Source organism: Nannospalax galili, unplaced genomic scaffold (assembly GCF_000622305.1).
Source record: "Nannospalax galili isolate Female #2095 unplaced genomic scaffold, S.galili_v1.0 scaffold98, whole genome shotgun sequence".
In the NCBI taxonomy this organism is placed as follows: Eukaryota; Metazoa; Chordata; class Mammalia; order Rodentia; family Spalacidae; genus Nannospalax; species Nannospalax galili.
The window spans coordinates 346,537-372,930 of record NW_008342013.1 but is presented as its reverse complement, the minus strand read 5'-3'; the positions used below and the strand labels follow the sequence as shown (position 1 = coordinate 372,930).

The 26,394-nt window shown below is 39.9% G+C and overlaps 1 protein-coding gene across 2 annotated transcripts in view; it reads right to left on the bottom strand.

The window, feature by feature from the left end:
- Ccdc171 (coiled-coil domain containing 171) overlaps window positions 1-26,394 on the bottom strand; it is a 484,039-nt gene that overhangs the window by 366,578 nt on the left and 91,067 nt on the right. Inside the window, exons 8-9 of one of the 2 annotated variants that reach the window (XM_029565763.1) lie at window positions 13,996-14,088; window positions 6,864-7,024 (exon numbers count right to left, since the gene is read on the bottom strand). In XM_029565763.1, coding sequence (XP_029421623.1) covers window positions 6,864-7,024; window positions 13,996-14,088 — 254 coding nt within the window. Of the gene's footprint in view, window positions 1-6,863; window positions 7,025-13,995; window positions 14,089-19,298; window positions 19,467-26,394 lie in introns of those variants that run through there. The other variant, XM_029565764.1, reaches the window with a different exon arrangement.

Genomic DNA, 26,394 nt, shown 5'->3' with positions numbered 1-26,394 from the left:
AGTTTATTTAGCTTACATTTCCAGGGGAATTAGAGTCCATCATGGCAGGAAGCATGGTGGCAGAGGTGGCTGGAGTAGGAGCAGAAGCTAAGCTCTCACATCTTCAAGCAGCCACAGGAAGAGCCACTGGAGATCTGGCAAGGCTTAAGAACTCCCTAAGCCCGCCCCCAGTGCCATGCTTCCTCCAGCATAGCCACACCTTCTAAGACCTCCCAAAACAGCACCACTAACTGGGGTCAAAATGCCAAATACTTGAAGCCCACCAGAATAAGATGGTAAAACCCTACTGCTGAAGACACCACACACTTTGGTTACAGACTACTCACCAGGAAACACTCCCTCGTGCCTAGATTTCAGAGTGCTGGAAGGTGTTATTCAGACTGTTGGGAGAGAAAAGACACTAATGGCCTTATCCAGAGCTGTACCCTGCATGCTATAATTCTGACCTGCCAGGTTAAGTTATGCCCCTTGAGCAATAGTGTTAAGACTATTCATGGAAGTAATTGATCCCTGTCTTGACTGGAATTGAGACCTACTCCACAGGAGGGAATTCATGCCTGGCACTGAAAACATGGTCAAAAATCCACATGGCTAGGGAAATCATGGGCCCTAGGGGAGAACCTATTCATAATTATTTTCCAAATTATGTTGTTGAGCTGCCTTTTAAATATCTCTATGTACATCCATAGATTTATGGGGCTAATCTTAGTTGTCAAGTTGACATACCTGAGAACAGGAAATCTCTATTGAGTAATTTCCTAAATCAGAGTGACCTATGTCTATGTCTATGAGGCATTTTCTTAATTGCTGATTGGTGTAGGAGGGCCCAGCCCATTGTGGGGCATGCCATCCTTGGGCAGATGGGTCTGGGCTCTATTAGAAAGGTAGCTGAGCAAGCCAATGGAAGTAAGCCAGTAAGAAGCATTCCTCCATGGTCTATGCTGCAGTTCCTGACTCCACGTTCCTGCCGTGAGTTCCTTCCTTGGCTTCCCCAATGATGGATTGTCACCAGGAAGTGTAAGATAGAATAAACTCTTTCCTACCCAAGTTGGTTCTGGTCAGTGCTTTATCGTAGCAACAGAAACCAAACTAGAACACTTGGTCAGAGAGGTTTCTCATTGCAATGAGTAGTAGTTAATGTAGAGAAACATTACTGCTCAAAGTGCTGAGAATAAGCAACTTTGAGTGCATCTCTACACATAGGACTTCTATCACAGACACACACACACACACACACACACACACACAGTGAGTGCACCTCTATGCATAAGACTTCTATCACACACATACACATACACACACAAAACTATGAGTGCTCCCCTATATAAAGGACTTCTATCACACACACACTATGAGTGCTCCTCTATAGATAGAACTTCTATCACACTCACATACACACACACACACACACACACACACACACACACACACAAAACATCAAGACTCAGAGAATATCATGGAAGAAGAGGTGGAAAGAATGTAAGGAATGTAAGAGGGGCTGGAGAGATGGCTCAGCAGTTAAGAACACTGACTGTTCTTGCAGAAGAACTGGGTTCGAATCCCAGCACCCACATGGCAGCTAACAACTGTCGATAACTCCAGTTCCAGGGGATCTGATGGCCTCTTCTGTCCTCCATGGAAATTGCATGACAGGGGTGCACTTACCTACATGCAGGCAATACACTCATACACATAAAATAAAAATAAATATTTAAAAAAAAAAAAAAGAATGTAAGAGGAGGAAGGGGAGGAGTGCTGTGAAATGCTGTACTCTGCATGTGGCATGGCTACAGCACACATGAACTCATAGCAACTATGGTTACCTGCACAAGATCAAGCCAACTAAAAATCTAGTGTGGAGGGTTAGAGAGATGGTTCAGCAGTTAAGAGCACTGGCTGCTCTTGCAGAGGACCTGGGTTCAGTTCCCAGCACCCACACGGCAGCTAACAACTGTCCATAACTCCAATTCCAGGGGATCAGATGCCCTCTTCTGACCTCCACGAGCATTCCATGACACGGGTGCTCTTACATACATGTAGGCAAAACACTTATAAACATAAAAATAAATCAAAAAAACCTTTTTAATTCCAGTATGGGTGGGTGAGGCAATCCCTAGGCCTGACTCCCACCTGAGAAGCTATTGGCAGGTGATGGCTAATGGAGGAGGGAGAGTCACTTTTTTAAGGAGTGTGGCCACTGGAAGGTCACTCATGCCCCAGGAGATGACCCCATGCCCATGTGCATATGGGCAGCACTAATTAGAGTCAATGGGTTAAAAAAAATAATTAGGGGCTGGAGAGATTGCTCAGTGGTTAGAAATACTGGTTGCTCTTGCAGAAGACATGGGTTCAATCCCCAACACCCACATGTCAGCTAACAACCATCCATAACTCCAGTTCCAGGGGATCCAGCATGCTCTTCTGACCTCCACAAGCAATGCAGGACACAGGTGCACTTACATACATGCAGGCAATACATTCATACGCATAAAATTAGAAAAATAAATAAAATATTAAAAATAATTATAAAGGGGGGACATGAAGTTGGGAGGGACAGGAAGATGGGGATTCCTAGGCAGTGTTGGAGGGGAGAATGTGGGGTGGATGTTACCAAGATATATACATGTATGAAATTTTCAAAGACTAAATAATTTTTTTAATATAGCACTTGACTTTTTGTCAAGTAAAAGTTATTATTCCAGTGAGGGAGGAACTCACTATTTTGTAGGCTAACTTAAAATATTAAAATTTTAAAAGATAAGAACAGAAGTACAAGTAGAAAATGAAATAATTCACTGTACAATTTGAATGTGAAATGTCCTCCACAGGCTCATGTGTTTGAACACTTGTTCCCCAGCTGGTGTTTTAGAAGGTTGTAGAAACTTTGAGAGGCAGGGACCAGCTGAAGGAAGTGGGTCACTGAACGGTGGTCTTTGAGGGTTATAGCCCAGCCTCACTTCCGGCCTGAGCCCTCCACTTGCTGGCCCACTAAGATATGAACAAGCAGTCTCAAAATTCACCACCATGGACAGGCATTGTCCTGCCACCATGCCTTCTCCAACCTGAACTGTAAGCCGGGATAAATCTTTTCTCCCTTAAGAGGCTTTTTGGGCCAGGCATGGTGGTGCACGCCTTTAATCCCAGCACTCGGAGGCAGAGGCAGGCGAATCTCTGTGAGTCCAAGGCCAGCCTGGTCTACATAGCGAGCTCCAGGCCAGCTGGGGCTACAGGGGGACCCTGTCTCAAAAAGACCAAATAAACAAAGAGGCTTTTTGGCAGGTATGTGGTCAACGATGAGATGAGTAACAAACTTATGTATAAGAAAAGGGAATGGTGGGATAAGGAAAAGTATCTATAGGAACGATCAATGAGATGAGTACAAGGGCTTTAATTATTTAATTTATTATTATTATTATTAACTTGTATTACTATAGCTTAATTATATGGAAATAAAAAATAAATAAGGGCTGCCACTTTTTGTCACTGTGATAAAATATATAATAAAAATAACTTAAAAGTAGAAAGAGCCAAAAGGTTGGTTCAGCAGGTAAAGCCACCTGCCACCAAGCCCAAAGATCTGAGTTTGACATCTGGGACCCACATGTAAAATGGAGTGAACCAACATCTGCAAGTTGTCCTCTGACCTCCACATATGTCCCATGGCACATACATGCACACATGCATGCATATATACATACAAAATAAAAATGTAAAGAAAAAGTTTTAATATTTTTTAAAAAGCAGAAAGATTTATTCTGGCTTATGGTTTTGAAGTTTTGCGTCATGGTCCCAAAGTAAGACAGAATACCACAGTGAAGAGAATGTGGTAGAATAAAGCTACTCACCTCATGGCAGCCAGGAGGCAGAGAGCCTGAGAAAGCACAGAGGCAGGTTACACCCTTCAAAGGCACACCCTCAGCGACCTACTTCCTATAATAAGAGCCAACCTCCTAGTTTCTACCACCTCCCAATAATGACATTTAATTGCAAATCCATCAGTAATCAAAGCCCCCAGGAACCTCATTTCTCAATAACACCATTAGTTGAGAGCTGAGCCTTCAGCACATGAGCCTTTTCGGAGACACGTCATATCTAAACCATAAGAGGGTCATTACATAAAAGCACTAAAAACTGTTAGCTACTACTTGTTGGGATAAGTAACTAGTGCTTAGAATTGTCAGTTGTTGCTCATTAGAATGCACAATTTGGGCAAAACTTCCAAACACCAAAATACAAAGAACAAACAGCAAAAGAAAGCTTAAGGAAAGAATTTGCTTTGAAGTCCAATTACAAAAGTACACAGATGGAAGACTCTTAGAGCAGGTTTCTTTAAAGTCCTCCAGTCCCACCTGTACAGACTCTCTTTCTACACCCTTGAAAGACAATCTTCTGCTTCAGTTTTGCCAGGGCAAGGAACTCATTAGTTTGCCAAAGATGTCTATTAGCTCATTGTTTAAAATCTTTTAATTATTAAAAGCTCAGTCTGACTTCTTACAGATTTACTTGTAATCCCTAATCATTACACCAAAGCAACAATAAACACACTCACTATACATTTCACAAAGCCCTTCATATGTATATTCTATACTATATATCTGGATGCATAGTTGAGTAATATTTGAATGTATTCAAATATATTACATGTGTAGATTCAAATTTTATTCAAATTATTCAAAGGAAATGAGATATGTCCTTAGACCAACATATACTAGTTAGGAATGTGAAACTAGTGAAGGCAAGACAATTCAGTTAAGGGCCAATAAGGAGGCCTGTCAGGTAAAGTGCTTGTTGCACAGCCCTGCAACCTGAGTTCAATACCTGGACTTCATACGAAGGTGGAAGGGGAGAACTGACTCCCCAAAGTCATCCCCTGATGTCCACAAACATGACTCCCAGCAATAATAAATAAAGTTAAAAAAAAAGATTTTAGAAGAACTACATTTTAAGATAAGCTTAGTGTACATGCCTATAATCCCCAGTGACTGGGGAAGTGGAGGCAGGACTACAAATTCAAAACCTGCTAGATTATATGAATAGTTTATGGCCAGCATGGCAACTTACTGGTACTCTCTTTCAACATGAAAATAGGGGAACAGGTGTGGTAGTACATGCCTTTAATCCTAGCACTCAGGAGGCAGAGGCAAGCAGATTTCTCTAAGTTAAAAGTCAGCCTGGTCTACACAGCGAGTTCTAGGCCAGCCAGGACTACACAGTGAGACTCTGTCTCAAAAAGAAGAATAGGGCTAGGGACATAGCTCAGTAGAAGACATTTGCCTAGCTGTAGATCACCATTACTATAAAAAGAAAACAAGAATTAGAATTTTAAATGTTATAAGCATTAATGAATCTAAGGTATAGCCTATCAGCATAATATGTTGTTAACATACACAAGGCTCTAGTTAAATCTCTAGCACCAAAGCAAACAAGTTATAAGCATTACTACTAAAAGCAATCATACATAATAGTTTTATATTTTTTTAAACTTCGATCTTTCAAGTACCTTTTTTAATAATTTTTGTTACACATATAATAGCTAACTATTTTAAAGGATTCTTTAAATTGGCACTATAAACAGAAAACCATTATCTGTCATAAATAGAAAATGGATTACAGATAAATATATAATTCTAATATTGTGCCAACCAGTTATGATGTCACACACCAATAACAGTATGACTTCTACTCTCTGGGTTTTTTTTGAAACATGTTAAAGAAGTTTAAATTAAATTTAAATAGGATTTCATAGAATTTTCAAGATGAAAGGCTTTTGAACTAGCAAAGGCCAAAATCAGTGGGAGTCAAAAAGATTCTGACTACAACTTGTGAACATATGCCCTTTCTCTCATGAAGACTCAATTTTCAGGCTCTAGAGACAGCTCAGCAGTTAAAAGCACTTAGTGCTCTTCCAGAAAACCCATCTGGTTCCCAGTACTTATGTCTGGTGGCTTACAACCATCTGCAACTGAAATTTTAGGGGATCTGACTCCCTCTTCTGGCCTCTGTGGGCACCTAAATAAACATAGCATACATACACAAAGACACACACATACACATACACATTAATGATGATGATGATGATGATGATGATGATAGACCCACCCAATTACATGTCTGAGTTCAGATTACCAGCACCTATGTAAATGTACTAGTGCATGTCTGTAACTCCAGCACTCAGGGAATGGAAACATGGATCTCTGGAGTTTGTGGACTGGTCAGTTTAGCTGAATTGGTAAACTCCAGATGCAGTGAGAGACTTTGTCTCAAAAAAAGAAAAAGGTAGAGTCGACCCACCACCAACCCCTAACTTCCAAATACACATGCAAACACATACACATACATATGCCACACAAAATTCTAGGATTAAAAAAAAGAGTAGTTACCTTTTTTTTGAACGAGTATAGAGTGTTAGATTAATTAAATGAAATTATTTAGTGCCATCTACACAGTGAGCCACAATGTGTGCTTCCCACTAGTAGTGCTGTTACTGCTGTTAGTGCTGTTACTGCTGTTATTTCTGCAGTTCAAGAAAATCACAAGCATTCTCTCCCCGTGTGGCCTAGGAATCTAGGTGTTTAAAGATATTGTGCTATATTAATAAATATAATCCAAATATGTTACTACATTTACTTTCTAGTATATAAATATATAAATTCATTTCTGGGACTGCCTAAAATACTTCAAGATCCAAGACAACATTTCCACATTTACCTTTACCAGGAAGTATCTTATGTTTCATGAAGCCCTTTCCCTCCAGGTCTATGACTGACATTAATAGGAGTCATATATAAAATGCCACATATTCATGCTTAGGCAGCACTCATGAAACCTTTAGGAACATTCAGAAGTTGCTGTAAAATACTTACAAACTTAGCTTTGTAAAGCTTTCTTGTGCATTATGCTTTTCCCGCTCATATGCACTTTCAACTTCTTTGAATTCAATCTTGATTATTTCCAAATCAGCAACAGCCTCTGCTTGGCTGGCTTTTTCTACTTGTAAAGCTCCTTCGAGGTCTCGAATCCGTAACTACCAAATGATAGAGAAATGATTTCAAAAGGCTAAGAAATGCTGGTTTCCATCTTAAACTGAGTAGAATACTTCATCAACAATAGATTGTCATTTGTCCAAACATTTCTTTCTGTTTTGATTTAAAAAGAAAATAAACAAAAGACAGCTAATTCTCTTAACACATTTCATAGAAAGAACAAAAGAATAAAGAACTGTGCTACAGAAAAGCAGACACTGGTACAGATCACCTACCTGTCCCATCAAACTAATGTTGGCCTTTTAACTCATTCACATCTCGTATAAACCATCCTAAGTAGTTTTTGAAAACTAAAGGGGAATATTCGTCCTCACACAAAACATTATGACATGAATATCTTCATAAGCTTAAAAGGGGCTGGTGAGACCATTCAGGAGGGGAAGGTGCTTGCCAACTAGCCTAATGACCTGAGTTCAATTCCCAAAGCCCACATGGTGAAAGGAGAGAATTAACTCCCTTGAGTTGTCCTCTGACCTCTTCCACATGGCACCATGGTATGTACATGTACATGTACATGTACACACACACACACACACACACACAAATAATGTAATTTTAAAATTAGAAAAATATGCTTTAAAAATATATTTATACCTGGAGTTTACTGTAAAAGAGAAACCTTTAGCCGGGCGTGGTGGCGCACGCCTTTAATCCCAGCACTCGGGAGGCAGAGGCAGGCGGATCTCTGTGAGTTCAAGGCCAGCCTGGTCTTCATAGTGAGCTCCAGGACAGCTAGAGCTACAGGGAGACCCTGTCTCAAAAAGACCAAAAAAAAAAGAGGAACCTTTATTATTAAATACTATTTAAATGAAATATTCATGATTGTAGTGACTTGCTATCTTGGATTTCCTTCAATATAATCTGGAAGTGGGACAATGCAGGGGATAATGATAAAATGCAATTGGCTTGAGGTAGATGTGAAACTGGGTGAAGTTCATTTCAATGATCTGTATACTTTTGTAACTATTTGAGATTTTGCGCAATAAGACACCTTAAAATTTAGATTCCAGTGTCTAATAACAGCAGAATGAATAAACAAAAGGAGGATATATAGCTATAAAAATTATAAATAACTCAAAATATTTTATTATTTTTTATTTTATGTGTATGGATGCTTTGCCTACACATGTTAAGTGCACCCATGTTGTACAATGCCTCTGGAAGCCAGAAGAGGGCATTGGATCCCCTGGAACTGGAATTATAGATGGGTGTTAGTCATCATGTTTGTGCCGAGATTCAAACCTGGGTCCTCTGCAAGATCAACCAGTGCTCTTAACCACTGAGTCATCTCTTCAGCCCCAAAACAACTTTTAAAGAGATGTCTTTCTGAGTAGTTGTCTATGTAATTACAGAACAACGTGCTGCTCATACTGCAAACCACAAGGTCCACATCAGTGCATGTACAATGCTAAAGTTAGGTGAGAAAGACAAGAATGAGCAAAGGAGAAGAAGGAAAAGAGGGGAAGAAGAGAACCAAGAATTATCAATCCTCACATCTTATTTTTATTTTTGAAATGTGTGACTATTGGGGCTGGAGGGATGGCTCAGCAGTTAAGAGCACTCACTGCTCTTACAAAGGACCCAGGTTCGATTCCCAGCACCCACATGGTGGCTATGAACTGTCCTTAACTCCAGCTCCAGGGGAATCTGAGGCCCTCTTCTAATCTCTGTGGCATTGCACGACACAGGTGCACTCACATACATGCAGGCAATACCCTCATACACATAAAATATGAATAATAAATAAAATATTTTTTAAACAAATAAAAATAAAGGAAACTTTTTTAAGTCTGCTAAAAAAAATTTAAGGGGGAGGGGGGTAAAGAAATGCTTCACACAAAATAGAAAATGGGCTTTGTTCATAAAACTCAGTTTTGAAATCCAGCTCAACAAATTAACTTATGTGACCTTGGGCATATTACTATTCAAACACCTGAGATTTCTCATCTTTAAACTATGAAGAAAAAAGACGAATGTCTAAACTTTACAGAGCCTCTACAAAGATCAAATGAAGGAATATTTAATAAACATTTATTGAGCATTTAATATGTAACAAGCAGTGCCCACAGCAGCTTCCTGCCAATATCAAATGAGTCCAAGTTCCTTATCATGAAAAAGGACTTTAATAAGCCTTCATCACATCTATCCAATATTATCATCAAACATCTCCCTAAGCACCACCATGTTACATTTTACAGGGTTTTGTTTTGTTTTGTTTTATTTTTTTGGTCTTTTTGAGAGAGGGTCTCCCTGTAGCCTCAGCTGACCTGGAATTCACTACATAGACCAAGCTGGCCTTGAACTCACAGAGATCTGCCTGCCTCTGCCTCCCAAGTGCTGGGACTACAGCCGTGCGCCACCACTCCTGGCTCATTTTACAGTATTCTTACAGTATTCTATAAAATAACATGCACACTTTTATTTACTGGCTTTACTCATACTTCTCTTTGTTTAGAAGAGTGGTCAACAGATTTTCTGTTAAGAGCCAGAGAGTAAATACTTTAGGTTGTGGGACATTGGATCTCTGTCTTGACAAGCAACTACAAATGGGTATGCTATCTTCCAATAAAACTTATTTACAAAAATGGGCTGTAGATCAGAATTAGTTCACAGGCAGTAGTAATCTAACTCCTAGTTAAAATGCTGTGGCCTTACTTCTTTTAAAAATTCCTTTTCATTGGGAAAGTACACATGGAGGTGAAGGAAAAGAAAGAACCTGAAAAGGGGACAGTAGGGAACAGATGGTACCAGGGGGAGGTGGGAAAAAGTGAGAGTATTCGGCAGGGAGGAGAGGAGGGAGGGACATGCAAGGGACCATGGTGTGGGGGAGGGAGGGAAGTCAGGAGAGGGAGGATGGTGGGCGTCAAATGGTATTGGGGGAGGATGGGGATAATAGGGACATTGTGACTTGGGAGGGAGGCCAGATGGGAGAAAAATGAGTAGACATGAATTAATCTTGGGGGACTAGGAAGCCTAGAGGGAAAAGTGATGCCCTCCAAACCCTACGAGAAATGCACATACAGTGTCTGAACATTAATGCATATGTGTACCTGGGAGCTGCTTGGCAAGGAACACAGTGCCAGACAGAAGAGACCTCCCTTAGAGTGGTTGGAGAAGGTGGTTCAGGAGACTCCCAAAATAAAACAGGATATTGCCAAACCACTTGGTTATCTCCTGGAACTAGTAGATAAAACCCTACTGTTGAGAACAGGACATACTTAGGGTACAGGACTTGAAACAATGGAGCAGGAACTGACTGAAAAGCCTTCTAAATGAAGTTTGGCTATAATAATGCTAGATGATGATATGCAAACTGCCAAGGAAGAAAGACAATCAATGGTCCAACCAGCCCTAAAGCCTAATAACAACCATAATGACCAGCATGGCAAATAACCTCTATTGGTACAGTAGTGGCTCTGTTATCTGGAGGGCAATCAACAGCTATTTAATTGGACTTAAAGCCCTCTCAATGGGAGGGAACTCATGGGTTGCACTGTAAACTCAGCCAAACACACAGGACAGGAGAGAACATAGATCCTGGAGAAAACCCTATCTCTTTCATAGCTCAAGACAAATGAAACTTCTTACTATATGCTAAATATCAATCCTTATATTTACAGACAAGCATACTGTATACCACTCATTAAAGAAGCTTCTTTATGCAACAGATGGAGGCTACTTCAGAACTGCACATCTGGTATGACACAAAGAACACACACCTGAGAGATGCCCAGTAGTAGAGGACACATCTACAGTTGAACCTCTACAACTAAGGCTCAGGGAACATAGTGGAATAAGGGGTAGAGAGAAAACTAATGCATTCCTCAACTCTAACCAGTAAATCTTCTTTATACAACAAAGTGCAGTGCACACAGAAGGCCACAACTGACCAAGTGTTAAAGAATAAGAGACTGTAGAGTGTAGGATAGGAGTCCTATACAGAACTTCACCCACCCATGGCTCAGGGACCACTGTGGAAGAGGAGGCGGAAAGATTGTAAGAGCCAGGGCTGGTTCATGAACACAGGGAAACAGAGGCTTCCAGGCCACCAGAAGCTTGCACACAAGAACTTGTAGCAATGGTGACATCGAGCACAAGACCCATGTCAACTCAATTAAACAAGGGCCCAAAGGGGAGGAGAGAAATAGGTGGAGGGCCAGAAATAGACTGAGAACTATTCAAGACTGACTGCTGCTGAGTGAGGGAGCGTATGACTTACATATGATCCTTAGATGGGCTGATCAGACTCCAGTGGATGCATTTACACTGAAGGACATCTAAGTACAAATACCTGAATGTATAGGACTTAACATGTATGGCAGAGTGCATAGGGTTTGGTGGGAGGATGGGGGGAGGCATGGAAGGGGAAGGGGGTCTATATATGTGTCTCTACCCTCTGTCCTGACAGTTCTGCGCTTGAGGTGGCCCACAGGTCTAGGTTTGGATCTCAGTGGAATCTGATGCATTAAGGACCAACTTTAGAGAAGGGCCTCTTGGGCAGCAGAAAAGTGGAGGCGGCTTGCAAACCAGCAGTAGAGTCGGATGACCCAGCTACTTCCTTATCTACTGTCCACATCAGCTGCCCTTCTATCCTGTCCATGGCCTAGACTCCTCCTCAAACAGGCAGGCTTTTCCTTCTCCCCAGTGTCAGGCCCACCCTGTCCTTGTGTGTCCCAGGGACCTGGTTCCTCCAAGGGGTAGGGCCTGCTGCAGAAAATTGACTGTGGAGTTAGCCACAGAGGGAGGGGCTTCTGGGCACCATCTTGGGACCCAAGCAAGTGGGGGGAGGATGGTGTGCTGTGGCAGGCGTGAAGAGAAAGACGGCCCTGATGTCTCACCCATGAGAGAGGGGGCATTTACTGACCTGGGGCGAGACTGCAGGCCCAAGATGCATGGGTGAAAGTTAACAGAGATTATGGGCAGGCACAGAAATGATCTGGAATGGTGGGCAGAGCGGCACAGAGCTGGGTGCTAAGTGTCAGGTGTTCGTTTCTAAGTTCCTCTATTCCCCTCCTCCCTACCCAAGATATAAAATGAAAAATTCAGATAAAAATATGTTATGTGGTTTGTCTGATAGCGCCTGAGCAAGGGACCCTGAAAAAAGTGAGGGCAGGTCAAACAGAGAAGAGGAAGGCAAAAATTTAGTGGGACACCTTGGCTTGGCCCTTCCCATAGACAGCACCTCCAGGCTGCTCTTCCCACTGTGGGCCCCAAGCCCTTTAAGACCCTGTCCTCTCTAGCCAAACCCTCCCTCTTGTCCTCAGAACTCCATCATGTCCATCATGCTGCCATCATACCTACTGTGTCTTTGCTAGGACCCTCCCTGCACAGCCATCCCTCCAAAGACCCTTTATGTATCTGTGATGGAGGAATACATGAGGTTTGGTGGGGGGTGGGGAAGCATGGATGGGGAAGGGGATCTAAATTTGATTAAGAACTGTTCTATGAAATTACAAAAGCTCAATAAAAAATATATTTTTAAAAAATCTTTTTCATTTTGTGAAGCCTAGAAAAAAAAGATAATTTCCTTTGGGGACCTCCATTTAGATTTAATCATTTCATTATTATACTCCAGTAGAATTTTAGTATTTTATATTCCAATATATGCATCACACCTCCACATGCACATATAAACATAAACATATATAGTATTGATAATGGAAAGTAAGTTCCAAAAGGAGTTTACCTTTTTACCTTTAGCTCTTAAGAAACTACATGTGAATGCTCAGATACACACTCAGCAAATAAGGTTAATTTTTTTAATGCTACCAAAAAGAAACTCAATCCCACCATTGCTGAAAGAAAAAAATACTCTGGTCAAAAGAGTATTCTGCAATGATCCAAATAGTAAATATTTTATGCTTCTCAAGGTGCTATCACACATACACACATACCACAGATACACATACATATACACAGACACTACACACACAGACACCAAACACACGCACACACATACACACACACACACAGAGGCACTATACACATGAATGCCACACATATGCACAGAGACTACACACAGACACCACACACAGGCACACACACACACACAGGCACTATACACATGGGCACCACATATATACACAGACACTACACACACAAACTAAAAACAAGTAACTGTGCTGATGTGCACACATCTGTGCGCCTGCTCTCCTTCTCCTCCTCCTCTTCCTCCTCTTCCTCCTCCTCCTCCTTCTCATTCTCCTCTTCCTCTTCTTCCTCCTCCTCCTCCTCTTTTGTTTTTTTTTTTGGTCAGGCTGTCCCGAATCTCAGAGAGATCCACCTGCTTCTGCCTCCCAAGTGGGATCTTGAATGTCCCCAAATGTGCAAGTTTTCAAAACTTAGTCCCAAGAATAGCATTGTTAGGAATACTATAGACCTTTAAGAGACAGAAATGGGAGGTCCTTCTGTCACTGGAATTGTGGCCTCAAAACAGACTGTGGGATCCTGCTTCAGCCTCTCTCTTGCCCTGTTTCTTGTCTAAAAATGAGAGGTGTGCTTCTACCATGAGGCGATGCCTTACCAGAGGCCCAAAGAGATAAGGTCACCCAAGTTGTGGGCTTCAGAACCATGAACCAAACCTCAAACCTCATCTCTTTTAAGCTTAAGTGTTTCATGTATTCCATTATAGTCACAGAAAGCTGACTAATACACAGGCCATTCGTTCTCTGGCACAAATACTGTACTCCTCTGCTGCAGTACAAAAGCAGTCATAGAAGAGACAAGATCTAGTAAGAGCAGACAGTGGTAACATCCTGGCCTGAGGTGTACCAATATCTCAAATAGTAAGAGTATATCCTCAACTGCCTCCTTACCCTAAGTACAATAATAAGTGCCATAACAATACGTTGCCCATCCTCAATACACACTGTAGTTCTCTGAAAATGGTAATGTTTTCCTAGATGTTATCACTTAAGAAAAATCATACCAAAAATAATTGTTCACATTTTACCTGACTAATTTCAGAATTAAATTTTGATTCCAAATGTGCTGCTCTTTCTGCTTCAATGTTTTCTTCTAATTTCCTCACTCTTAGAACAGTTGCCTAAAAACAAAGTAAGTGTAAATGCATAAACAATAGCATTAAAACTACACTGAGATCACTATATTACAGAATTGCAATTAACAGTCTAGATAGCTTAAGCTGCGGCTTCATTTTTTTGTTTGTTTGTTTGTGCTGGATAGTTTTAGTGTCAACTTGACACACCTGGGTAGAGGGAACCTCAATTGGAGAACTTCCTCCATAGGACTGGCCTGTGGCCATGGCTGTGGGCATTTTCTTGACTGTTGAGTGATGTGGAAGGGCCCAGCCCACTGTGGGCAGTGCCACCTCTTGGACAGGAAGTCTTGTATAGTATAAGAAAGTAGATTGAGCAGGGGCCAGGGGAGCAAGCCAGTAAGCATCGTTCCTCCATGGCCTGTGCTTCAGCTCCTGCCTCCAGGTTCCTGCCCTGAGTTCCTTCCTTGGGCTTTCTCAGTGATGAACTGTGACCCAGTAGATGTGAGCCAAATAAACCCTTTCCTCCCTATGTTGGGATTGGTCAGAGTGCTTTGTCACAGAAATTGAAGGCAAACTAGGACATTGCTGCTGTCGTTGATGTTCCAGAAAGGATCTCACTATATAGCCAGGATGGCCAAGAACCCAGGATGGTACTTGCTTCCTCAACATTCCAATTCCTAGTACTACAGGCAAAATAAACCTTATCTCTTTTAAGGTTAAGTGTTTCATGTATTATTCCATTATAGTCACAGAAAGCTCTGTCACAAACACTGCATTCTTCCACTGCAGTACAAAAGCAGACACAGCAGAGACTCGCCTGTCTGGCCTCATGTTTCATACTTTGCAGGAGAGTGTAGAAATCATGCTCAAGAAGAATGCTCTAAAGCCTGCTTTTTAAATCTTTATTGAGGTACGGTTTACATATAATAACCTGAAAGTATTCGATTCTATGTTTTAACACATATATACCCATGCCATCACTGCCATGACTCTGATAAGGAGCATTTTCACCACAGACTCTCTGTATTCCTTCCTAACACCTTCTTCCATACTGTCCCATCCCAGTCTCTAAGTAGCCACCAGTCAACTTTCAGTCACTATAAAGCAGTCTGCATTTTCTGTAATTTCATATAAACTGAGTCATCCAATTATTTTTCAACTGGCTTATGTCTCTACTCATATAGCTGCATATATCAGTAGTTTATTCCCTTTATTATTAAAAAGTATTCCATTATGTTTACACCAACTGGTTTCTCTGCTTACCTGTTGATGGGCATTTTACTTGTTTCTACTTTGGGTTATTACAAATAAAGTAGCTATGAAGATTTTCACACAAGTCTTTGCATGGATACACACTCTCAGTTCTCCGGGAAAAATAATGGCGTGCAGTGACTGGCTCAAATCTAAGTGTATTGAGTACGTTAAGAAACTGCCAGTTTTCTAAGTGGTAGTTCCAATTTACAATGTGCAAAATCTTCCTTTTTTTTTTTTTGTTGTTCCACTTTGTCTCTGCATGTGGCATGATCTTTTAGTTTTGGGTTTTTAGACATTGAAATAGGTGTGTAATAGTATCTCATTTAGTTTTAATCTGAATTTATGTAGTGACCACTGACACTGAGAATGTTTTCCCATACCTATGCCGTGCACGTTTTCTGTACCATCACTTCTTTTATTTGGTTATAGGTACTCTACTCTTTCTGCAACAGTTCTTCTACCACTGACTTGACTCTCAGCTCTCCTCATTTTTAATTATTTTCATGTTATTGAGTTTTTAACATTCATTACATCATTTAGATATGTCTCTTGTTAGTTTCGTGATCTACAAACACTTTCTCCTGATCTACATCTTGTCTTTTCATTCTTTTAACAGTATTTTTCAGAAAGCAAAACCTTTCATTATGATAAAGTTCTAATTTATCAGTTTTTTTTTCTGGGAAGACTCAGTTTCTGGCCAGAAACAGAATTTAAGAGCTGTCATTGTTAATGCTACTGTTGTGGAGAAAATGTAACACCTAGAAACCCTGAATTTCTAGTCTCAAAGGAGGAACTGAGGGCCTGAAGGCCTGTTGCGAGCAGGGACGGGAGGATTAAGGGAACATCCAACATATCTCAGGATAACAGCAGAAAAGTCAAACCTGCTACATACAGCCCTGTCTGCCACATGCACGCGCTTTAGTGGTGACAGAGACAGGAGTTTTACCGGTTTTACTTTCTTTCCTAGAAAAAATCTGGGCAAAAGATAATATTCCTTATATTTACTCATTTAACCCAATATGATGTTTTTAATGCTGAATTTAATTGACTTTTCCTCTATTTTCCTTCCATTTCTTTTTGCTTAAAGACAGAGACAGTAATGGCTCATAAAAAGTAGAAGCATAAATTAAAACATGCAGTTTATGATACCGCATGTCCCATGAAGGCAAGTACAGTGAGTGCAGCACAAGAGCGAAGCGTGCCCTCTGCTTGACTGGCCGGTCTAGGTACAGTCCGCTACTGCCTTCGTAACAAGGACTCATTCTGCTTACAGAGTTCACCATTCTGTGTTTCACAAACACTCGATTCACAAAGTGCTTTTGTATGCTGAGCTATTTGCTTTATTTACACTATCAATATCTCCTTTTTAAAAATCTATTGTATGTATGAAGGTGCACCCATGTCATGCAATGCCCACAGAAGTCAGAAGACAGTCAGAAGAAGGAATTGGATCGTCTGGACCTGGAGTTATGGTTGGCTGTTAGCCACCATGTGGCTGTTGGGAACCAAACCTGGTTCCTCTGCAAGGTCAGCCAGTGCTCTTAACCACTGAGCTATTTTTCCAGCCCCTCTCTCAATATTTCTTAACAATTTTTACACTAGAAAATAGTTTCCAGGGACAGAAGCCAGTAACTCCAAATGTGAAGCCTAAAGGTAATTGAAATCAAAAAGAAAATAGTACTTTAAATTAGTATAAATAATCTTTAAAAATATTTTATTACATTTATTGTGTGTGTGTGTGTGTGTGTGTGTGTGTGTGTGTAAATGTGTGCACAGCTACTACACTCTGAAAGTCAGAGGACAACCTATGGGAATCGGCTCTCTCCTTCCACCATGGTAGTCCCAGGGATTGATCGCGGGTCCTCAAGTTTGACAGCAGGAGCCTTTATTTGATCAGCCATCTCATCTGCCCCATATAATCTTCTTAAAGGTAAAATTTTAACATTTATATACTATACTACTAGATTTTTTTGAAAAATAAGCATTCCATTCAAAAATGAAACTAGTAAATAGTCATAGTTTAATGTGAAGACTCAAAACACTCCAAAAAACAGGAAATGATAAAATTTGGATTTTGATAAAACTAATGAATATTATTTTAAGCACAACTGATATCTATGTTTTAAATGTTCTGTCTCTTTGAAATGCAAACAAATATTCAAAGATGAAATTATATATCTGGATTAGCATTACAAAGATTCAAGCTGGTGTGAATACTGACCATATATGATCACTGTTGAAGCTGAGAGACCAGCACAGGGGCATCACTATGGCAGCCTTTCTGCTCTCAATGACAAAAATTATTAGGATGAATTAGGTCATTTATGCCCAACTATAAAAAGTAAATGAGAGGCTGGAGAAATGACTCAATGGTTAAAAAGCTCTGGCTGCTCTTAGGATCCAGGTTCAGTTCCCAGGACCAACATGATGGCTAAGAATAGTCTATAACTCCAGTTCAGGGGATCTGGTGCCTTCATCTGGCCTCTGTGAGCACTGCATAACATGAGTACACTTACATGAAGGCAATACATTATACATATAAAATTGAATAATTTTGTTAAAAATGAAAAAATTAAGAGAAGGGAGGATCAAATTGAATTCCTGCCCAAACTGCTGACAAATAAAAGCAAATCAGACACTGCAGAACACTTGCCTAGCATGTACAATGACTTCCTTTCCACCTTTCTCAAAATATTTCAGGGAGCTGGAAAGATGGCTCAGCAGTTAAGAGCACTGACTGCCTTGCAGAGGACCCAGGTTCAAATCCCAGTACCTACCTAGCAGTCAACAACCATCCTAACTACAGTTCCAGGGAATCCAATGCCCTCTTCTTACCTCTGTGGGCATTGCAGGACACAGGTGTACTTACATACATGTAGGCAAAACACTTATACACAAAATAAAATTTTTTAATTAAATATACTCAAAATATTATTTCACACAGAATGCTAGTCCTGTAGCATGTTATTGACTATCATATGAAAAAGCAATTGCACCATCAGAGACAGAAAAAAATGATAGGATTCAAGTCATACAATGCTGTTTATTAAAGACAACTCGAAATTAACGTGACAATTGCCGGGCGGCAGGTCTCTCTCTCTCTCCGCAGCTGCAGTGGGTGCAGGCAGGCTCTGCAGGAGGCTGCGGGTGGGCTCTGTGCCAAGCTGCGGGAGGCTCGGGCTAGCTGCCGGAGGCTTTCCCTCTGCTCGTGGGTTGTTGGCCACCTACCCACAAGGGCGGGGAGAGCAGGAACATCGAACGCAGAAGCGGCGAGTGAGTGTTGACGGAAGGCAGCTCTTCCAGGAAGACTGATCACAGGCTGGTCCCAGGTGCAATGAAACACAGCTCCAGACACAGTGAAAACAGCTCAGCCAAATTCAGTGATACAGCTCCAGCCAAGTTCAGTGACACAGCTCCGTTTATTAGGGGAAAAACTAGAAGATTTATAGTGTGGAGGCAGTAGCAAAAGCCTCAGTTAATAGGTGCTCATAGTATGCTTTATTTACATGTGGCGGTAGGCTTCTATCTTCCAGGCTGTCAGACAGTGCCTGATTACCATATAGAAAAAACCTGGTAGTTTCTATGCCAGAGGTCATGTTTCAGATAAGGCATCTGTGGCGGCACTTCAAGGTGAGCCAGGAAGAGAACAGGAGGCCCCCTGCTGAAAAGGGGAGTCTCTCCATCAGGCGCCGAGCTGCTCACAGCTATCCGGACATGGAGAAACTACAACCCTAACAGCAGGGTTCCCCAACAACAATCTTGAAAAAGAAGATTAAAGTTGGAAGACACAGTTCACAATTATAAAACTTACTACAAAGCTACAGTGATTAAAACAATGTGCTACTGGACTAAAGACAAACAGCTTGATCTTGATCAGTTGGGGGTACAACTCCAGAAATAAACCTAAGAACTCATGGTCCACAGATTTCTGACAAGAGTATCAAGACCATAAATAGGGAAAAAAATGATCCTTTTATTAAATAAAGTGAAACTGGATATACACATGCAAAAGAATGAGTTGAACCCCTTACCTCATATTATATACAAAAATAAATTCAAACCAATTCAAAGTGGTACAAAGACCCAAACATAAGAGCTGTAGCCATAAGACTCTCAAATCAGAAGTAACTCTTGATCTCAGACACGGTGATAGATTCTTATGCATAACACTAAGAACACAAACAACAAAAGAAAAGATAAACTGGACTCCACCAAAATTAAAAACTTTTGTCAAATACATGCCTGGTACAGTCGACCTGTCCAAGAACCCATGGTTGGGGAGCTCATGGGCCCTAGAGGAGAACCTATTACCTTTATTTTGTTAAGCTAACATAGTATCAAATGGCCTTCTCTATACCCAAAGATCAGATCAACTCCCAGTCCCTATCAGAGCAGCTTTGTTTTGAGGTAGACAGCAGTTAATAATACAGTAACCCACAATTTGTTAAGTGCAGAGAACAAGTAGCTGTGGAGTGTTCTGTCCCAAATGGGGCATCTTTTTTACACTTTCTCCCCCTAAAGCTAAAGGAAGGCTGGGAAGGACCAGGGCTAAACAATGTCTTCTAAACATGATAGGACCACTATACTCATGACCTCACAGCAGCTGTGGTTGCCTGCAAAGACCCTGCACAAGATCAAGTCAGTCAACAGTCCAGCATGAGTAAGTCCACCCCCATCCTCCCACACACACCCAACAACTGAAGAGCTGTCAGCAGTTGATGGCTGCTGGGGGAAGGAGAGTCAGTTTCCTGAAGGGGTATGGCCCTGGGTAAGCTGACCACGCTTCAGGGACTGATTTCACACCCATGTGCATGTGGGTATCCCTAATTTTAGACTCAGTGGGTTATAAAAAAATAAGAGAACATGAAATTGGGAGGGGGGACATAGGGGAGAACCCAGGAGGAGTTGGAGGGTAGAATGCCAGAGGATGGAGGGGTGGTAATGATCAAAATATATTGTATGTATGAATGAAATTCTCAAAGAATGAAAAAAAAAAAAAAACTAAGACTGCCACACCCCCAGACTAGTTTCTTACTATGTATAAAATATGGATCCTTATATTTACAGACAACTAACCCAGTCACCACTAATCAAAGAAGCTTATTTTACACCAGTCGGAGACTATTACCAAGCACCACAACTGGTCACATACATTGTCTATTAATTGCCAAAGTCTAAGTGACACATCTACAATGCAACCTCTACACCTAAGGCTCATGGAACATAAAACAGGGGTAAAGAAGAGGACACTGATGAATCTCTCAGTTCTCATTAATGAAGCTCCCTCATGCAACAGAGGGCCAGGAACACAAAAGGTCACAAACGGCCAATAGAGATTAAGAGTCTGCAGCATGCTGGTCCTTGGACAGGACTCCTATATGAGACTTCACCCATCCAGGGTTCAGGGACCATCACAGAAGAGGGTGCAGAAAGATTGTAAGAGCTAGGGAGGAGGTGCATGACTATATGGCAATAGAGTCCTACAAGCTCCTGGGACCCTGCTGAAATGATTCTATGTCAATGTGTCAGCATACACAAATATATAAACTCAGGCAGATAAAAACCCAGCATAGTACTAGGGAAATGAACAGCATACCCCAATCTTAGCTGAAGAAATATTGGCTACTGATTACTGGTAGGTGAGGAAGAACTGATTTTCCTAAAACAAGGGACTCTAGATAGGCTGACTAGACCTCAGTGGATGTACTAGCGCTGGGAACAGCTGGGGACACTGACTTGACACAGTGGGCCTTAACACAGAAGGAAGAGTATATGGGTTCCAGTTGGGGGGCTATGGGAGGGTGCTAGTGGGGACAGGGGTATAAAGATGATTAAGATAGTTTGATATACTCTGTATTAAATACACAAAAATTCAATGAAAACAAATTTTTTAAAAAGAATAAAAATAACTTCTATCAAAGACTAGTCACATATGAAATAATCATCTCGTACTCCGAATATACAACTTAGACATTAAGACATTGAAAGAAGATAGCAAATGGTAAAAAGTGCTTGAAATGGTGTACAGCATCACTAATCATTAGGGAAATGTGCATCAAAACCACAAACAGATATTTCTTAACACATACTAGAATGGCTATAATTTTTAATGAAAAATAATAATTATTGGCAAGAATATGGAAAAGCTGGAAATCTCATAAGTTACTATTGTAAATGTAAAAGAGTATTTTAGATGCCGTGAAAAAGTTTAGCAGTTCCTCAAAAAGTTAAACAGAGTTACCATGTAACCTGGAAATTTTACTCCTACATAAATACTAAAAATGGATGAACATATGCTCAAATAAAAAACATACCTAATGTTCATGGCAATATATTTCATAATAGAAACCAAGATGAAAAGGACCTAACTCCATTAACTGATGAATGGATAAAATGTGGGCTACCCACAAAATGAAACATTAGTCAGCCAGAAAAAAATGGGCATAAATCCTAAAAACATTCATTAAACAAAAAGTGAAAGCTGGGTGTGGTGGCTCACACCTTTAATGCCAGCACTCGGAAGCAGAGGCAGGTGGATCTCTGTGAATTCAAGGCCAGCCTGGTCTACAAAAGCAAGTTCCAGGCCAGCTGGGGCTACAGGGAGACCCTGTCTCAAAAAGGCCAAAAAAAAGGTGAAAGAAGTCCCATACAATAGACTATATGTTGTATGACTTCATTTATATAAAATGTCAATAACAGGCGAATCCATGGAGACAGAGAGTATATAGTGACTGCCAAGGACTAAGAAGGAAAAGGGGGAAGGCAACTGACACTGACTGCAGAGGGACACAAAGTGTTCTTATTGAGATAACAAAAACACTCTGCAATTACACAGTGATTATAGCAAAAGACCACCAGATAGATATATATACATGATAGAAGATAGATAGATGATAGATGATAGATAGATAGATAGATAGATGGATGGATGATAGATGATAAATGATAGCTAGATAGACAGACAGATAGATAGATGCAGATAGATAGATCCCTAAGAGGAAGAACCATGATACAAAAGAACTGACAACACTAACAAACAATTCCCATTGTCTAAAAGTAGTACACTCCAAATTCTGACTTATATCCTTAGAACAAGAGACCCGTGGGGGGTGTGGGTGTAAATCATAGTGCATACTAGAGCAGAGAAATGCTAATGAACAGTGCAAACTACAACAAACAATAACCTGGGAAAACATACACTAATAAAAAATTTATGTAAACCCTACAATATAATACTCTTGACCTTAAAGAATTAATGTTGGCTTTCTCAGTATCCAATATGTTCATTTTAGATTCCATAAAGCAGAAGGCTAGCTAATCACAAGGAAAATAGTTCATAGGCATTGAGACTAGAAGAATGAAATCAGAGGAATATAATCAGTCTAACAACGTGTAAGTATTCTTCCCGGGTGCCAAAAAGTGTATGTGTAAGTTTCCTTATAAAAATAATGGCCTTTTTAACTATGTGTTTGTGTATGTTGCAGGTGCATTTGTGTGTGCAAATACACATGTGTGCACATACACAGAACCAGAGAACTACCTTCAGTGTTGTTCCTCTGGCACCATCTACCTTTCTTTTTTTTTTTTAGATCATCTCTCTTTAGCCTAGAACTGTCCAACTAGGCTAGGCTGGATAGCCAGCAAGTTCTAGGAATCTGCCTGTCTCCTGTCTCCTCTTCCACAGTACCAGGATTACAATGCACAGCTTCAGGTCCGACATTTTTATGTGGGTTCTGAGAACGCAATTCAGGCATTCATGTTTGGAAGGCAAGCGCTTTACCAAAAGAGCCATTTCCTCGGTCCCATAATTTACTAAAATACAAAATATTCTGTGATTCTGTGATTAAAAGCATCAAAATATTTTCATTTATTTTGTACATACTACAATTTGGTAATGAACTAATTATCTAGTTTCCATTCAAAAACTCAGGAAGAGGTTCTGGTTTTCCATGCCAGACCAAAACTAAGTGGGTTGAAATAATAAGCTAAAGATAACATCTTTATTTTCACATCTCTTCCTGTTTTAAATAAAATGCCCAAAAGAAAATTCATACATTGTCTATTATTGCTACAATTATAAATAAATCCATAAGGATAATAAAATATCTTCAAATCTTAAATAAATACCTTCCAAGGGTGGGATTTTTATTTTATTTTATTTTATTTTTTGATAAACATAATTAAATCAATGCCCTCGCAAGTTTTAAAAAATCTTCCGGTCTGATGAATTAATTCTTATATCCAGCAGAGGGTGCTAAAGTAACATCAACATTCAATTCACACACCAAAAAAAATCCTGGACAGTGATAAAATGTGCCACTGGTATTTAATTCTAACAGAATCACAAGAGTAGTGGCAGAAAGTATAATATAATCCTGATTAAAATTCACATACAGCCCAAATTCATAAATTTAAGTATATACAAGTTGGTTATCTACATATAGCTTTGCCAGTAACGAAGTATTGCACTATACTGTATCTGTTACCTAATACTGAAAACAACAAACTTCTGTAGATCCTATAAAATCACATATATAATTCTTTATGTAACGCAAACGTTATCGTTTATAGGATGGTTGCCATGCTCTTTTATTACAACACTGCCAAGAGACTTTTAATTTTGTAAATACTAAGAGTTAATCTAGCTCCTTTTTAATCTGATTTGGATCTCATTAGGTTATATTCAGTCCAATTAGATAACCTACTACCCTTAGGAAAGTGAGTTTTCAATCGTCAAAGTAAACAGTGCAGAGCAGCTGCTCCTGCCCAGCCCTTTGCTGCACAGTACTTTATCACAAACCAGATTTGAGCTGCCAATTCCAGTTCAGCAGCAGAACTAGGCAAGCACACCGAGACAGTCTGCACACTACATTTGCTCCAACAACTTGTACAAGCTTATTCCAAAGTTTTATAATAGCTTTTTTACTTAGGTTGTGGGGGATCAAAATCAGGGCGTCTGACAGGTATCTCCCCAGCCAATGTGAACTATACGTAAGCACACCATTTACATTTTCACTAATATAAACCCTACTATTGAACGTTAATGTTGTAGTTTTCAAAAAAGTCTCACACATTTTCTCCCATTTTACTTTCACGTCACAATGTTTTACCAAAATGACCTATTTAAGAAAAAAAAAAAAAAAAGCCGGGCATGGGGGGCACATGCCTTTAATCCCAGGCAGAGGCAGGCAGATCTCTGTGAGTTCGAGGCCAGACTGGGTCTACCTAGTGAGTTCCAAGACAGCTGGGTCTACAGGGAGAGCCTGTCTCAAAAAAAAAAAAGAACAAGAACAAGAAAAAAAAAGACCTATATAGTATACAACATAGTGTTTTAATCTTAAGGCATTCTAGTTTGAAGGGCATTTGTTTGTTTTCAAAGAATCCCCTTACTTTCCATGCACATGGCAGAGCACAGGAGGAAACATAACTGCTCAGTGGCAAAATTAATACACCTTAGAACTTAGAACATGGGAACTGAGCAAATACCTAACATGATAAGAGAGATCCAATCCACTGAATTCTACCTTCACAGAAGCCCTAAGATTACATTGATTTTCAGTCCCATTAGGAAAATATTAACGTATAAAAACACTTGAGGGTTGGTAAAATGGATCAGTGGGTAAAGGTACTTGCTGTCAAGCCTAACCACCTCAGTTTAATCCCCAGACCCCATGTGGTGAAAGAACAGAATCAACTCCCAAGAAGTCTTCTGACTTCCACATGTGCCCCAACACAGAAATAAAAAATAAATAAATGTAATTTTAAAAACACTAATAAGGGGCTGGAGAGATGGCTCAATGGTTAAGAGCACTAGCTGCTCTTCCAGAAAACCGGGTTTGGTTCCCAGGACGGCAGCTAGCAACCATCTGTAACTCTAGTTCCAGGGTATCCAACACTCCTCATCTGGCCTCCACAGACATTGCATGACACAGGTGCACTTACATACATGTAGGCAAAACCTTCATACATGTAAAATTTTAAAATAAAAAAGTTAAAAAAAAAAAACCCTAATAAGATACCAGCTTTCTTATTCGTCCAGGAATGAATAACAAAGCATATTCACTCATCTTAGAAACAGCTTAGTGGACAAAAGTCCTGTACTTTTAAGTATTAGTAACAAAAGAAATCAGTTAACAAAAATAGGAAATATTTTTAAATGAAATGGAGATCTTTAAAGAGTAAAAACTCCTTCTATTTTATGTCTTACAGGGTTCATACTGAGTTCAATATTGTATAACTGTATTAATTCAACTGTGAACCTAAATATTTACAGCCACTTTTGAAAGAGATGTATCCTTGCTCTGGAATGTGTTACTGAATATGTTAAAGTTGTAGTGAAATGCTTCTTCTAATCATGTGGTTACTAAATTTTAAAATTTTTTAAAAAAGAATTGCCTCTATGTTTGCCTCCATCCTTAACAACCTGAGTTGAACAAATTTTTTAATGTAGTTCCAACTTCAAATTCTATTAGGAACATAACATTGTGTTTAAATGCATAATATTTAAAAATATGAGCATATAATCCAGGTGATTTCATCATTTACCCACTTTATACTTAGTACTCAACACAAGTGACTGCTTTAAAATGATGCCTTACAGACACATAACGGCTTTAAAAAGATGGATTTATAAGGCTCCTTCACATAAGGCTGCCTTCTCCTGTCTTTACGCTACTACAACAGAGCACATGACTGACAGAAGCAATTCAGAATTTATTTGCAGACTTTTCTCTCTTCGGTTCTCTTAGAATTAGGTTTGCATCTTCTCTTTTCTCTTTTCTTATTGCGTTAAGACTTATTTCCCATGATAATAAACTCCCCTTGTTATAAAGAGGTTTATAAAAGCCACAAATATTCCTTTTTCAGTTCACTTCCCCTTGATTCCACAGTACCTAGCACCACATTTATAAAATTGGACTGGGAGTTTGTTTTTTTAATCTAAGAAACCATTGGTCCATGTTACAATGATAAGCCACACAATGGTATATAGCTTATCAGATTTTATAAATATATTATGTTATATATATAAATGTCTACATAAAACCTTTTTGTCCAAGCACAAAAGAAATCACCTTCATTAAATGCAACTGTTAAAAA